At 42.5% G+C, this 16093-nt stretch overlaps 2 protein-coding genes across 9 annotated transcripts in view; both read left to right on the forward strand.

Moving 5' to 3' along the window:
- The window catches only part of ARNT2 (aryl hydrocarbon receptor nuclear translocator 2), a 165007-nt gene that overhangs the window by 135663 nt on the left and 13251 nt on the right, over positions 1-16093 (forward strand). For all 7 annotated transcript variants that reach the window (XR_012043711.1, XR_012043712.1, XR_012043713.1 and 4 more), the window contains one exon: positions 2612-2717. The gene's annotated coding sequence lies outside the window, so the exon portion shown is untranslated. The remainder of the gene's footprint in view (positions 1-2611; positions 2718-16093) is intronic.
- ABHD17C (abhydrolase domain containing 17C, depalmitoylase) overlaps positions 4328-16093 on the forward strand; it is a 30471-nt gene continuing 18705 nt past the window's right edge. The window contains exons 1-2 of one of the 2 annotated variants that reach the window (XM_072869366.1): positions 4350-4477; positions 4814-5339. In XM_072869366.1, the coding sequence (XP_072725467.1) occupies positions 4828-5339 (512 nt within the window). In that variant the 5' untranslated portion in view covers positions 4350-4477; positions 4814-4827. Of the gene's footprint in view, positions 5340-16093 lie in introns of both variants that reach the window. The other variant, XM_072869365.1, reaches the window with a different exon arrangement.

Genomic DNA, 16093 nt, shown 5'->3' on the forward strand with positions numbered 1-16093 from the left:
GGTGAGACTACAGGACATGGTGGAAATAATCAAGACATAACCAACCACTGTGTGCTCTATTTGTTATATTTACCTTTTTGGTAGCTATTTGAAGATTTTCCCTGCTCACCTGAGCCATCTTTCTAGGTCCATCAACAGTTAGTGAAAGGCTGATAGTAAAAGTCTCATAGACAACACATTTTCCTGTAGGTTACTTCCCATCTCTTAGTGGGCTTGACAGTTTGTTTATTATTAAATACTTGCATATTCTACCCTTGCAGGCCATATATTAACATTTAGTGAAGAAGCAGGGTACTTCACTAAGTCTTAGTGTCAAGTCAGTTACAAGGCACAGCAGTAGGGACTTCTTTATTTACAGAACATTAAACAGATGAGTTTGCAGTAACAGAACAAGCAGAAATACTTGTTTTTCTTGAGCATTTTCACAGTATTTGGTCAAGTGAAAACTATGCAGACGCCTGCTGGCTGCAAAATGAAAAGGAGAAGAAAGAGCAAAGGGAAGTATGGGGTTGGGGAAAAAGAGAGATGAGACAAGAGGGACTGCTGGACTGAAGCAGTAGTATCGAGGGGAACACACAGAGGAAAGATCCAAAACACCCATTCTTCAAGTAGCAAATTCAGATGTTGAGCATGAGAAATATTGGCACACTCCCTACCCCATTGTCTTTCTGTGCCCACCATAGCTGAGTACCTGGACATAATGATGTCAGAAGACTTGCACGTCCTGGAAACATCCTCATCCCAGGGACAGTGTCAGAACTTTAGCAAAAGAGGTGGCTGAAGGAAGGAGGGAGCAAGCTGTGAGGAACCAAAGCTGTCTATGGTGGTGGAAGTAGCCAGCACAGTTGTTTGGGGGGCTACTGTAATTAGGACAGCTCTGAGACTTGCCTAAAATGTTAGAAGAACAAACCAAGCTCTGGGTAGCACCCAGGACAGGGTGTGTGTGAGAGGCACGGAGCTGTTTGTGCCCAACTTTTCACAGCCACCCCTTCAGCCCAGCAAGCTGCATCACAAACCCCCAGGACTACCATGGACCCTGGAAGGTTAGAGATGTGGCTGCCACTGAAGCAGCACACAAATGGATGGATAAAAATCCTCTTAATTTTCACTTTCTTAAGCACTTGTGCAGTACAGGTCTCTTGACAACTTGGGATACAGGATACACACTAAATGAGTGCTAATTCTAAGTCCTGATTGCTTTACGTTCGTGAGCTACAGACTCATGGACACTGTGTTTTCAGCTTGCCACGATGGCAGCAGTATTCAGGAACTCCTTTTTCTTACTTCTCCATCCTTCTCATCCAGCATAATTTCCATTTCAGTCACTCCCTCTTGCTCCTTTCTTCATTTTGTTCTCCAAGACTTTGGCAAATGTAATCTTTCTTGAGGAGGCACCCACCATGCAGGCACTATTTTATTGTACAAGAGATGGAATGAGACTAATGTAAACTACAGAGAGCGTATGATGAGAACAATTGAGAAACTCTAATAAGGTTTGCACAGCCCAGTTCACTCGAGGAGCAGATTTCATGACACTTCCCCTTGGATTCAAAGAGGACACTTTAATCTCAGTACTATAAACATGACCTAAGGAAGGACCAGGGTGGAGCATGGGAAATATTGTCCTTTTAATTGTCTATTCTTCGGAGTAGCAATCTACTTATGATATAACAGCCTCTGCTGTCTGGCTCCAGGCGAGTCATACTGCCTTTGAGAGGGTTCTGAGAAATGTTAGTTTCAGTTGGTGCTACATGCCCAAATTCCAGCTCTTATCTTGGTTTCAGTGTGTGTGCAGCGAGAGGGATGCATAGCGGCAGCACCAGACGGGCTTTTCTCACATCTCATCAGCCAAATCACTTCTCAGGGTATATCCAGGGTTTTCTCATGGTTGTATCAGTCTTCCCGCAGAGTATCAATAGCGCCTCTTGTAACAGCGTAGGTGGAGCTTGAGGCAGTTTGTGATCCCCAAGGAATTTCACAGGGTTCCTCATGTATCTATTCCCTATTTTCTTTATCCATATTTTTCTATCACATTCTATAGACTAGGAGTCCCTTTCAACATTTCATCGGACATATGAACAGCCCGTATGCAGGGTGCGTTGGCTCTGTCTCTGCCACCTGAAGGAACCCAGCGTCAGTAGGTGGGACATGCTTCATTACCCTACCCGATCTCTGGGCCCTGTCACCCTCCCAGCGGGACATGCCTGGGACACACATAATAAACTGGGTATTCTCTGTCCTCTGGAGGAAACAGTCCATCCATGCCAGAGGCCGTGCTTTCAAGCTGGTTAGGGATACACAGTCTTAATTTTCTCCCTCAGCAGTCAGCGTAGACACAATTATTGCTGGCTGAATTTAGGATTTGTAAAATTCCCATTGTTAGCAAAACTAAATGAAAGTGTGATGTGGAGGGGGGTTGGTCCTACTTTTGACATTCCAAAGACAAAGGAATATCATGCATGACTGACTCTTTTGTATACAGGTTTTGAACCAACTTTCTTACAGTTGGCAAATGTTAGCACTGAAAAAGAAGTTCGTCTCCGGCTTGTCACTAATGAAATGACCTCAGCTCAATGTTCTTCCTGAGTTTTTGAAACTTTGTTCCTCATAGGTGGCAAGTCGGGTAATGGACACACATTAGCAGAGCACCGTAAAGGGGTGGATGCGCATGGCGTAGCTGAAGTCGGGGCACTGGTCGGATGTACATGAATTACACAGTAAGTACAGGTGCATGAGTATAATTTTCCTCATATTTTAACTTTGGTTGTTTATAGCTAATGCTACATTACAGGTTTTTGCAGCAAGCACATAGCGCTGGTTAATTAAGAGTATAGTTATAACCAATTTTAGTAACAGAATGTTGCACATAAGTATGTCCAGTTGTCTTTTGCCCACAATCTTTTGCTTTGTGCTCTCTGGATCGACAAACATCTTGGAGACACAGTACCACGACCAGTGATTCATGGGTTCTGCCATATGCCCTAAATGATTTGTTAATTTATTCAATTAATTATTTGGGTTATTAGCCCAATTTTCTAGGGAAATGAGGCTTCCGCAATTGCACGGTATCTGTAAATTCTCTATGGGATCTCTTGAAACTGCCGACCAATTTCAGCCAAACCTAACAAAGATATAGAGGCCTCCATAACTTTCAAGTCTGGGATGCACAGCATGCTTGACACCAGGAGAACGGAGCTCTGGATGCTACCAGCTGCGGAGCAGCTCTATTCACATTTCTGCACGCCTAGATCGGCAGTTCTCTAGGAGTGAGGCTCAAGGCCATCGGGTACCCCTCATCCGGACTCCCCGGCGAGCAGCCTGCTAGCCTGGCGTGACCAGCAGAGCCGCCCGTGACCGGCCCCCTGGGCCCGCCATGCCATGCTGTGAGGGATGAACGCGGCCCTTTCCTCAGAGTGACCCGAGCACGCTGGAGCAGGAAGGCTCGGGAGCAGCGCCAGAGGATCCCGAAGGCTGCGGGAGGTCAGGGAGGCCGCCCCGAGGAGGGCAGGCTGGCCCCGAAAGCGAAAACCGCGAGGCCACAGAGACCCCGCCGCGCTCCCCACCGGCGGCGCGAAATGGCCCCCGGCGGCCCGCCCGCCCCTCAGCCGCTGCCCCCGGCCCCGCCGCGCATGCGCGAGGGGTGGGCGGCCGGGGAGGAGGAGGGGGCGCGAGCGCTCCCGCTGCACGTGACCGCGGCAGCCGTGGGGGCTCCCTTAAAGGGCCAGGCGGCGCTGCCCGTGCGGGCGGGGCTGTCCCGGCCGGCTCCACGGGCTGCCGCTCGCCTCCCCCCGCTCTGCTCTGCCCCGCCCCTTCCCCTTCCCCTTCCCGCGCACCTGCTCGGCGCCCCGGCGCAAGGCCTAGGGGGCAGCCGCGAGCCGCGGCGGGCGGCGCTGGGGGCAGTGCCGGGCCCCCGCCTCGTCCCCGCCGGCACCTGCGGCGGGCGGCCCCGCTCCGCGCCCGTAACCCGGAAGCGGTGCGGCCGCGAGGAGGGGAGAGCGCCGGGACATGGCCGCTGCCTGCTCCTGCCTGCGCGCCGCAGCCGGCATGGCCCTGCCCGCGGCGACGCGCGGCTGAACCTCGACCTTGCCTTCCCCTTCCCCTCCCCGACAGACCCTCCTCCTCCTCCTCCTCCTCCTCCTCCTCCTCTTCTTCCCCTTCCCCCTCTTCCCGCCGCCGCTCGGACGCTGCCTGGGCCGGGCCGGGGGCGGTAGCGCTGAGGGGGGGGCCCCTTGCTGCCTTGCGGGGGCCGCGGGGCTGGGCGTCCCTGCGGGCTGGGGCCGGCGGGGGCCGGTAGCGGGGTGGAGCCGGGCAGGCGCCGGGGCCCGCGTGTGGTGCGGTGAGGGGGGCAGGGCCCTTGCCTGGGGCGGCTGCATGCTCCCTGCGGGGGGCCGGCTCCGGCGGGGGGGCGTCCGCTCCTGACTCCGGAGCGCCGCGCGGAGCCCTAGGATCTGGGAATTCATTTTATACATGTGTACATGTGCGTGTGATTTATTTTCTTTGAGGGGGTCTGGGGTGGTGTTGTAGAGGGTTGCATTTTCTGTAGCATTAGTTGTGGGATTTTTAAGGGCTGGTTGTACTTCATTTATATTTTGTGGGTTTGCGTTTGTTTTTTTTATAAGCACGTCTTCAGGCTTTGAGGAGCTGCACTATTTTTGCTGAACTGTATTTCCTCCAAGGTGTCGTTTGCATTTTGGGAGGGCAGCTGGTAGCCTTGCAGGAAGGTGCGCAGGTTGTGTTGGAGGAGGGCTCTGGGTCGGTTGGTTTGACTTCTTTCCAGTATAGGTTAGTTTTTCTCCGGTGTCTCTGATGCCAGAACAAGGCCCCAGAATGAACGGTTTCTCTCTGGGCGAGCTCTGCTGGCTGTTCTGCTGCCCGCCTTGCCCCAGCCGCATCGCTGCCAAGCTGGCCTTCCTGCCCCCGGAGCCCACCTACACCGTGCTGCAGCCTGAGCAGCAGCAGGAGGCTGGGGCGGCAGCCGGGGCAGGGACCCCGACAGGATCAGGCACCTGCAGTCTGCACTTGAGCGAGCGGGCGGACTGGCAGTATTCGCAGCGGGAACTGGATGCCGTGGAAGTGTTCTTCTCCCGCACGGCTCGGGATAACAGGCTGGGCTGCATGTTTGTACGTTGTGCCCCCACTGGCCGGTACACGCTGCTCTTCTCACATGGTAATGCTGTGGACCTGGGCCAGATGTGCAGCTTCTATATTGGCCTTGGCTCCCGCATCAACTGCAACGTCTTCTCTTATGACTACTCTGGCTACGGGGTGAGCACCGGCAAGCCCTCTGAGAAAAACCTGTACGCAGACATTGATGCAGCCTGGCAGGCCCTCAGGACAAGGTAAATGGATATTGGGGACAAGGTATTTCTGTATCTCCGTTTAATCCTAATAAGTCCAGTGTCTGCACAATTGACCTGCTGAGAGGTGGAGGGGAAGGGTTTGTAGATGGTTTGAGTTATTTTGATGGGCTCACCACATGTTCCATCAACAGCTACAATGTGATTTGCCTGATGGCTTCATTTGTTAGGATGGACTACCTTCATCCTTGGGCTCTTTCTAGATTTAGGGGTTCTATCAGCTGTACCATTACAAATCTCCATCTTGAGCAGGACATATTGCACTGGTTGCGGTTTAAGCTTGCAGGATGGAAAAAGAACCCTTTTGTTAGAGTCTTGCCTACCACTGTCTACGCTTAGAGGTAACCTAGTTGAGCCAAAACTTTGACTGAGTTTGGTGGTAGCCTAGGCTTGTGCTTACCAAGAAACTGCTGGTGTTCTGTGATGCGTCTGGGGTTTCACACAAGCTTGTGCGACATAGACGTCTTTCTGTTTTGGCAACCAAACAACTGTTATCAAATTGGGTAGGGTAGCGGGGTGGAAGAAAGAAGTGTTGACAGGTGGAAGTAGAGCTGGGGATTCTGCCAGGAGGAGACAGCGAAGTAGGTGGCATCCAAAGGGATGGAGCAGCAATGAGAAGACTCTGGCAAGGCAGCGTGGCCAGTAGGAACAGGGAGCCCTTGGCTTCTAGGAAATCTTGAGCAGAGCTGCTGCCTCTGGCTCCTTGCTACAACTGGTTGCCATCCCTGGGCCTCTGTTGCTGCTTCTGTCCACAGAAACAATGAGCTGCTTTTGCTGTTGTGTAAGTGGTTCTTAAAGTAGGACCTCGCAGAACATATCCTGAAAGGGAGAGCTTTAAAAAGCTTGAATTGTTGCAGTAGGGCAAGAGAAAGGAACGATGAATGTTTTCTGTTCTTGGTTCTGGGGTTATGTAGATGAGCTTGGCTTACATGAAATGAGTATTTAATGTCTTAGGGTTACGTGCCAGCTTCAAAAATAGTGACTGGAGTTGTTACTAATTTAGATAATTGGCTTTTCAAGGATCCAGGGATTGGTCAGTTGTGGAGTCCAAACGGCTTTTGACATTGGTCTGCCCAAGTCAGGTTAAGAGCATGGGGCAGAAAGGTGTAGAGAGGAGTTACCCTTTCGTAGCATGTGTTCTGTCTGGTGAGTAAACCAGATTCTGGGTTCATTTTCCAGGACTGTCCAAAAAAAAAAAAAAATTGCTTGACTATAAATAGTATGGTTTTATGTAAAGAAACAATTTTGATATGCTGTGTGCAGAATAAATTATTAAATGCCACTATTATGCATATGGATGATGTAAATAAGGTTTAAGGGAGGAAAAGTGCTATGTCTAAGCCAAGCCTAGTTAATGTTTGTTCTTCAGTTGCTGTGTTTTCTGTCTGTTTTACTTAATGTTTAGTTGATGATATTTTTTTCGTGAACGCCTTCTAGAGCTCTGAAAAAGTGCTTTCACATCTGCCTGGAAGTGCTCCTGTCTTGACAGGCATTTAGTATGTGTTTAAGATCTACGTAGATCCAGAAACAAGGGGTTCCTTCACTTAAGTCTTTTGAGAAGCCTGACCTAGTAGGTGATGCCAACACGTGCCCAGCTTGCCCTGAGAGGAGTGTGCTCCTTCTATTAAAGTGCGACTGGAGGAAGTTTATAGTTTTATATTGGAGTCCTTTCTTGTTTATACAAGGTCTAAGTTCTGCTTTCCACCTTAAACTGAGGGATTGAAATTTGCCAATCTTAACTTTGCCATGTTTGTAAATCCCACATCTTGGTGCTACCTTGAGAGTACTGTTAGAGTAGTTGTGTTACCATTGGCTAAATTTTTTGGAGCCAAGGGAGATATTACAGTATTTTACGTGCCCAGTAAAGAAATTGGTTACTGTAAAATGTAAACTTAAGAAAAAAGTTAATTGATTCTGTCTATTAACAGATAACTGTCTTCATAACAGGTATGAGCCAAAACAATAGTCTTTCTGGTGAGGAATTCTCTAAGTAGTAGTGTGAACTTTGAGACTGATAATTTCTTAGCCCTTTTTAATAAGTCCAAGTGGCTCACAATTAAGTGAAATTTTCTACTGTAAAAATACAAGTGTGCTTCTTGAGGTAAAATGTCATATTACACCACTTCTGCTGCAGCAGTTCATTGGTAGCTTCCAAGAGTTTGTGTATGCTTTCATTCTTAATGCAAATTCCCAACATTTGGCCTGTAGTCATATGGTAGTGAACTGTAATGCAACGTTAAAACTAAAGTCTTAAAATAGGAGGGTTCACTATGCCATTGAAAGCATTTAATCATCTGTGTTAAGTTCTGTGGGAAGCTGTTGCGCTTCTGAATCTACCAGATGTTCCACCTGGCAGCAGAGAGGAATCATTAAAATGTTGGAAGTCTGAGATTATTTCTTTTTTAAAATTTTTTAAAATTGTGCCTGTGAAGTACCACTGATACTTAGCAAATATTAATTTATCAGTGTATTCTGAAAGTTGGTGTGAGTAAGGTGGGAATTAACTGTACACTTGGACGTAACAGATTGTTGCCAACTTTGGTAATTATGGTGAGCTGACTGTGGTTGCAAACATGGCTGCAAATTTTTACTGTATTTTTTCAAGGTACTGAAATGAGAATCTTGCTACCACATACACATTTAGATATAAAACCTTATATAACAAATTATTATAAACCTGTCTTGTAAACAGTGGATGAAAAATAATCAAGTTTTTTTGTTCTTTTTCAATTATCAGCCTGTCTTTGGAGAATCAGTGTCAGTTATGCTCTTCTTTTAGTCTTTGTGAAGAGTAACCTATTTTCCTTAATTCTAAGTAGCTCTCCTCATGAATAAAGTGTACTCTTAAATGATAATTTTACTAATTATTAAGTTTGAATGCTAACTGTCTTTCAGCTCAGGTAAAGATGTTGATGTATAATTTTATTCCCTTAAAATGAGTTTTATAAATGTTCCTTCAGAGGTCTAACTGTAGCATTGGTTGCTCTAGTTCCAATATCAAGTATTAATGAGTAATTAATTTGGGCTTTTATATATATATTTTCCACTTGATTAACAAATTTCCATCTGGTATCTAAATGTTTCTCAAAAAGATTCTTCTGTTTCATTGCTTCAGATGACATTTTTTGTGAGTGTTTTATTTTAGGCAGGTTGGTCTGGTTCTGTTCTGTTTGTTCCAAAACCAGAACTAGATTGAAGAGAAGCTGTATCAGACTCTGTCTTCTCTCATTGTCCATATGGTTTTAAGTTGGTGCTTTTTATTGAGCTGTGATTAACTCTTATCCTAATATCTGATTGACTTAGTACAACATCTGCACAGAGGGACTTGATTGTCGTCCTCCTCCCCCCTTCCTGAATTCCGCATGGAAAGGTTGAACTTTCTAACACTTTTACATTAAGACAATGTACGTACTTAAAAACAGGATACATGCTTTGGGTTTGGGTACAGTGCTTAAGCACAAAACCATGACTGCTTTGTTGATTGCATGCTATTTATATTAAAATCAATTAGTGTGTTCTCTAAAAATTTGGAGAAGATTTGTGAAATGTTTTAAAATCCCAGTCGAATGAAAGAAAGCACTGCTTCCCCACTCTCTCTGCTTCTGTAGTTGAATATAAAAGAGGAGAACCTATTAGTCCATCTTTTGGATATTGAAAGGAGGTGAAGAAAATGTAGTTAATAAATAGCTTAGAAGAGCTGTTCTTGTTGCATTTAACAAAATATAGCTTGATTTTTTTTCATGGTACACAATATAAACTAGTATCTTCTGTTTCTATTTAAGCTTTTGATGAACGATAGATGTTATTGTAATGTTTAAATCCTTCATTCTCAAAACATGTACACTTGAGTTCATCTTCAAGTCTGCAGGAGAGCATTGGTTCACTTCCATTTTTCATTAAGCTTCTTAGTCAATATGGCACGACGAAAGGAATTGAATTGTGAAATGGTATAGTAAAATACAAGGGCTTTTGATCAATGGATAGCAGATAGTTTAGACTGTTTAATTTTTTACACTTTTCCCTCAAATTTAATGTTTAAAAAAAACCCAACCTTTTATTATATGGGAATTTTATTATTTGTGGTGCTGATTATCAGTCTCCTCCTATTTGCAGGACTTGGTGAAAAAGTGTTAAAGTTTTCATTTGAGTGAAATTAGGAAACACACCTAACTGGATTAGACTAGAGGGATAACTAATCTTCTGAGGTTGTGTCAGTTTAGTTCGTCTCCATTCTGCTTTGCCGAAGTGGTTACAGCTTTCTAGGTGAATAATAGCTTCAGGGTGTTTTTACCTTGATTTGTCAAAATAGTTAATTTCTACTTTAATTTTCTTTGCAACAGAATCTTCTTTCACTAGCACTGTGTTTCTGTGCATGATCTAGCCTGAGTTCTTTAGATTGAATACTTAGAGGTTTTGATAAAAAGTTAACAACTAAATTCCTGACATGGCCAAAGGCAGTGCTTAGCAGAGTCACTATAAATAGTCCTGGAGTCATAGGGTTCCCCTTGTTCATGGTGCATCACCTGGTAGATTTTTCTGTCATTGACTTTGATAGGGTATTTCCTACTTCCATCTTTTTAATGATGTTGATATGGTGTCTGCAAAGGATTGTTTAAAGAGTCTGTTCTCTAAAACTGAGCTCACTCTACCTGCTGTGATCAGTACTTCAAGAAAAACTATATACAACTTTGCTCAAAAATAGAAACATACAGAATAGTCTGCTGTTGTTGTCTATGCAGTGAGGAGAGATTAATTCAGATGATGAGCGTCCCAGGGACAAATACCACCAACTGTTTAAAACAGCTGCTCTGATGTTTAAAGTTATTCAAAATGTTTACTGAGCTTTGGTGTCCTATTACATAGTTTAGTCACTGAAGTAAAAGTAGTTTTGTTAAATATTTCCCTATTTTTGTTAGGACTGCAAGATCAAAGCTTGTTTAAAAAAGAAAGAGAGATTTTTCACTGTCAAGAATGTCTTGCAACTAGTGTTATTTGGCAAGAAAAATAAGCTGCCAAAGAACCTTTGGCTAACAATACTTGTTATCCTGGCTGCCTGGATTCAGCTGCCTGAACCGGAGATGTTGGTTTACCCTGCCGTACAAAGGTTGTAGGACCTGGTTCTCATCATCAGAGCATTGAACACACAGGTTTCTAGAGGACCACGTTGTGAAATCCTACACGCTGAAGTAACTAAAGGTTTCTGTGTGCTTTTAGCACTGCTAAATTGCATGAAGTGTACGAGAAAGGCAAGCTTTTTCCGTTTCTCACTCTGGATAGAGAAGTGTGTCACCTTTTGAGACTGAGCTGATGGTTGTTACAGGGTGGCTGTTTGACCTGTGCACATTGCTGGTAGCGCTTACATTTGTTCAATTTGTTCTTAGTAGTGGAGTATGAGCTGGACTGTGCAAACCTCAGTGGTTTTGCTCTGAAGCCAAGGCCAATCTCCAGTCCATCGCAACCTCAAAACCAAAAAATCCCTCCAAAATTCAACCTTTGTCCTTTGTTACTCTGCTGTTATGGAGTGTTCCTAAGTGCTGGGCTAAGTTTACGCTAGCTCATTATTTGTGAACATAAGTAAAAAGAACAAAGAAAAAAAACAATTAACAATGCTATCCATTACTGTGGATACCTGTGGGTATAGGTAGAGAACATTTCAAGCTACAAAAGTGGATTATCTGCCAGCAACTGGTTTTGTGGGGAACGCTTCTTGAGCAAATGCATATTTATATTTCCATATTGAATTAAGAAAACAGGTTCTTTTTGGTTTTCTTTTTTTTTTTTTTTTGATCCTGTTGCTTCCTCACATGGAGATAGACTAGTACAAAGGCAGTGCCAAGCCAATTAGCTGTTTGGAGCCTAACTTCTGTAGCATATGTCTGAATTTCATATTTCTTTTTAGTATGACATTTGTCTGGTGGAGAGGACAATGTGCTTATAGTAAATTTTACTTTTAAACCCTGCCCCAAAAACACTTTAAAGCAAAATATCAAGAAACTAGTTCCTTAGGTGTGTTCTCTGTTGGCTTTAAAGACAACAGTCTCAAAATTATGTAGCACTAATAAATTAAATGAACAGATAACATAGCCTTTTTTTTTTTCCCCTAAAGCTGGTAGTAAATTTAATGGATAACTAATACTCCCTTCTGCCATCCCTCACAAATATAAATCAGTTACAAGGCTGCATTGGAAGCAGTTGAAATGAGTCATAAAATAAGCTGCGAATATGTTGTACCTAACATGCTTGTGCACATACAGGCTTGCTTCTGCCAATTAGCCCCGAAAAAGGGCAGAAATCTTTGATTAGGAGATAGTTTCAGTTGCCACTGCACTTGAGAGAAATTGAAGGCACTTACCCTTGTGCAAGATGAGGGGTTCCTTGTGTTTTCTTGAATCTAGGAAAGGCCCATCTTTACAATTTTTGAACGCTGGTTGCTCTTAAGCGTCTCTTCATGTTAACTTGAGTATATATTGACTGTTTATATTGATCTGAAATAGAAATAATTAAGGATTGTTTTTTGTCTAACTCTAAAAACTTGGGTTTGGACGAAAATACAATAGGTGGGCAAACCTCTTGTATCTATAAGAGTCAGTAGATAGTGGACAATTGAGATCGCTAGAGACTAGTGCTTGTGAATTGAATAAGCAGTTTCAGTGACCCATTTGCTACTACTTCATCTTGGCTGTCCTGCTTTCCAGTTTTTAGATGAATGACTTACGCTGGTCTTGCATGCTCAGCCTGACATCTGATGATGAAGCTGAATTTCATTCCTGCTCTCAAACTGAGTGTTGTGTTGGTGTGGGTTTTTTAATGTGTCAGGTTTTGCGAGCAATGGAAGCTTGTGATTGTAAACCCAGGAAACTCTGTATGAACACAGAGGAATAAAGGTGCTTTTAATAGAAGGCTGAGAATGTAGAATGGGATGAATGGTGCATAGCGTCAGCTTGTACTAGGACTGAGGAACATCTTTGCATTCTGTATTCCAAAGCCTAATTTGAGAAAAATGAGTTATTGTGACGTGTTTGCACATGAAGCTATGCAACCCGCAAACAATCTCAGAAAGGTGCAAATGTAGGCCAGTTGTATAATGACGTTATCTATATCCATATCTTTATTCTATATTTTTTTAACCACTATGTTAGCTTTACAGAACAAAGCTTCTCCTGTTGGCATTAAACATTGTGGTTGGATTTGCTGACCGTGAGGCCAAATGATACAAAGGCACAAAATTGTCCTACGCAGTAGGATCTGGCACAGTGGCCACCCACCTTCCCACCCTTGGTTTCATGTCTCCTGATGAGCACATGCATGTCTTTGGGAAAATCCCTACAATCACGAAATAAATCTGTGGCATCTCAACTTTCAAAAAGGGGAATTCCATGTGGGTTCACAAATGAAGGATGATGTTGATGTGGAAGATGAGGTTTTATGTTAGTACACTTGCCTCAAAGTCCCGAGGGAAAAATTTAAATTAGAGGTAAACTCAAAGTATTGCTTCTGGTTTTTTTTGTATTGCAGATTTGTTAGAAAAACTTCATGTATGCTTTCCTGACAGTAATATTATTTATTGGTACAGTCTCTTGAAATTCTTTCTAGGTACACCTTTCAAGATGAAAATGCTTTTTTTAACTGTTAATTTGAAATTAATTGTTGGTTTAGACAGTTTTGGGTATGCTTTTAGAAAGATCTGTGTTACCGAGCCTAATTAAAAAAATCCTGCTTACATATAGAAATGTTACTTTAAGAACTTTGACTCTGTGAGCTTTGTTTATCAGCCAAGGCATGCTGCTGAAACAAACTGCATACATCAGTGTCTGGTAAATAACCCTTCTCAAGGCAAGCAGTGTCAGCTAGTAGCTCAAAGATTCTTTTTTTAGTTTGTTTTTGTTTTTGTTTTTTACAGGACACTGACAAATTTCTTAAGATCCCAGTATGTTAGACCAGTTAAATTTAACTTTGTGACATGGCATGGCCACTTCTTTTTGTGTGCAGGAAATTAACTACTCTGGAGTAATGGATAATGGGATCCAACAAGTCTGAAAATTTTGAGACCAACTTCAACATGTTTCTCAGGAAAGCACCCTTTCCTGAGATAATATGACTTGAAATAGGAGTCATATTTCATGTCATTAATATGACATAATAATATGACTTGAAATGTGTCTCTTTTAACAGGGTTGTTTAGAAAGGGTTTTGCTCAGATTATAGGATCTTTCTGGACATTCCTGCTCTCTGCTGACTTTTAGTTAGCTTTGCTTTGGATGTTCTCATAGAACTTGAAAAATGGTGTTCGATATCAGCAAAGAAGCAAAAACCAGCTATGTATTTTTTCCAGTGTACAGATAAACTGAGATAAGGTTCAGATTATTTTGTCATTAGTCCATGAACCCTAATGGCTGTTTATAATAAATTAAACAAGACACTTTGTCTTAACTATTACACTATACAATAAATTGCAAGCCTTAATAATATGCAAAATAAAAGAGAAGCCAACAGTATTATGGGGGTAGACTTCTGTTAAGCATTTTGCAACCAAAATGGTGTATGGAATCATCTATACGCTTTAAAGGAACTTTTGAGTACTTAACTTGCCGCCTTAAGCACTGGACTGGTTTGTTTGTACAGATCTTAATCTTTGTCCCATCTCTGTATAGTCTTTCCCAACATCTGATGAATTTACTTAAGTAGGATGTTGGCTGTATGACAGCTTGGGGAAAGCGGCATCTTTCAAGAAAATGGTCTTGTTTTTGAAGCATGTTCTCCGGGGAAAATGTACAAAAGTCTTCTCCAGCATGCTGTTTGTTCTTTATAGCTTCATTTCTCACAAAAGTGCGTGTATGTTCTGGTGTGTTGTTCTGGGGTTGTTTTTTTTTTAATTGAAGTAGCTGATTTGGTGGTGTATTTATTTTGGAGGTGTTCCCCAGACAATTCTTACCTTGAGGCAGCTGGTCCGGAGCCAGTGAGTCTTCTCCTTCCCCTAAGACTGGAATGTACCTCACCTTGCATATTAAGTTGTATTACACATTTTCTTCATAATATTTTTTGTTGTTCCTTACTGTAAAAAGCTTTGTCTATTTTTTAGTAAAGCATGATTTTTAATGTGTCTTAATAATACTACAGAAAAAGTTTGTGTTTCAGTCTTTGTATGAGCATCTTATCAAGTTTAACCAACTGTAAAAGTACCGGAGTTGAAGGAAGAGGTGGAGTGGTGTTTCAGCTACTGTTTTGCTATTTTTATGCATAGTAGTTTATCCTTATCCATACTAGTTTGTAACCTTTGCCTCCGACTGGTTAATAATTACACTGTGACTTAGCATACATTGCAGGCATCTCTTTCTGATGCAAGAAGCACCCTTTCAGGAGTCTGTACAGTACAGTTTAAGATATTAAGTGGTGTTTTAACCTTAAGCCTGACCAGTATGCCTAAAAGGTTTTGACTCTTGCTGAATCTCTGCCAGCTTCCAAACTTCTGTCTCTGATACAGAAGTCCTCTGCCCTCTCCCCTGAGCTCTTGCTAATTATTCTTGTAATGTGATGTTCACTTCTAAACCCCCTGTGCATAAAACTAGTACAATCAGTTCTTTATCCTGTTTTTGAAATTTGTACTAAAAATCAGTCTGATAATGCAGAAGCTACTATCTGTGAAGGAATACAGGCACAAATATAGTTGTCTTTTAAAAAAAGAAATTATTGTAATTTGTATTTGATTTAACAAAGAACGAAGATGACAGAATGTACTTGAATATAACTTGGATCTGAATTCTTGATGTGAAAGATAAGATTGTCATAAATCCTCAGTGTTCATCCAGTTTCGTAGAGGGTGAGGGTTGTAAAGTCTCCTTGGTTTATTGAGTTATTTTCTAATCCTTTCTCATTCTGCTGAGACTAAGCAAGCTGGTGCCAAATATAGCACCCTTCCAAATTGGATGCCCTTCTGTCAAATCTCATCTAAGACCTGTAGACCATTTTGAGTAGAGTATTGAACAGACTATTGACATAAATAAGATCTGGCACCTTCCAATTATTTCAGGAAATTACCCTTTCCATCCAAAAATCCACTTTAATAATGTTCATAATGAGGAATATTAAACGTAAGGATCTTGGATGTTTCTTACCTGGATGTAGTTCTAAACTTGTTGCATTTCATCAGCAGGAGAAACTGAACCAAAGATTATTAGTCTCTTTGGTTGGACATTCACAGCAATTTTCTATTTTTCTTTTTTATTATGAAGCGGGTGTTAATTTGGAATAAAGGTAGCAATGTTAGCTTAAATTTAGCTAATTTTATTACTGGGGTTTTGAGAGGGAGAGGAGGAACTAATTTAGCAAGCATTGTTTGTCATTTGTTACTCTGTTTTTCTTCCTTCCACTATTCCCAGTGCTTCTGGCAATACTCTTATGTGAACTATGTTCTTTCCTGCTCTTCACTGCAGAACTGACCAGACTTTCTCTTTAATAAGAATTTTAAAAAATATTTAAATATTTCTATTTTGCCTCTGTCTTGGAAGCTTTGTGGTACTAGGAGGAAGGGAAACACTATTCATTTGTAAAATGTAACTGTGTGCAGAGCTAAATATGAAAAATATGTGTTGGGAGAGAAAACAGCAGTAGCTTATAACTAAAATTGCATGTGTCGTGAAATGGTGAACTGCAGAAAACCTACATAGCCAAAACATTACTATCCAGATTGGCGTTTGGCCATAATGTAGACATTAATACACCTACTTTTCCAAGCACTG

This window comes from Ciconia boyciana, chromosome 8, assembly GCF_034638445.1.
Source record: "Ciconia boyciana chromosome 8, ASM3463844v1, whole genome shotgun sequence".
NCBI classification, from domain to species: domain Eukaryota; kingdom Metazoa; phylum Chordata; class Aves; order Ciconiiformes; family Ciconiidae; genus Ciconia; species Ciconia boyciana.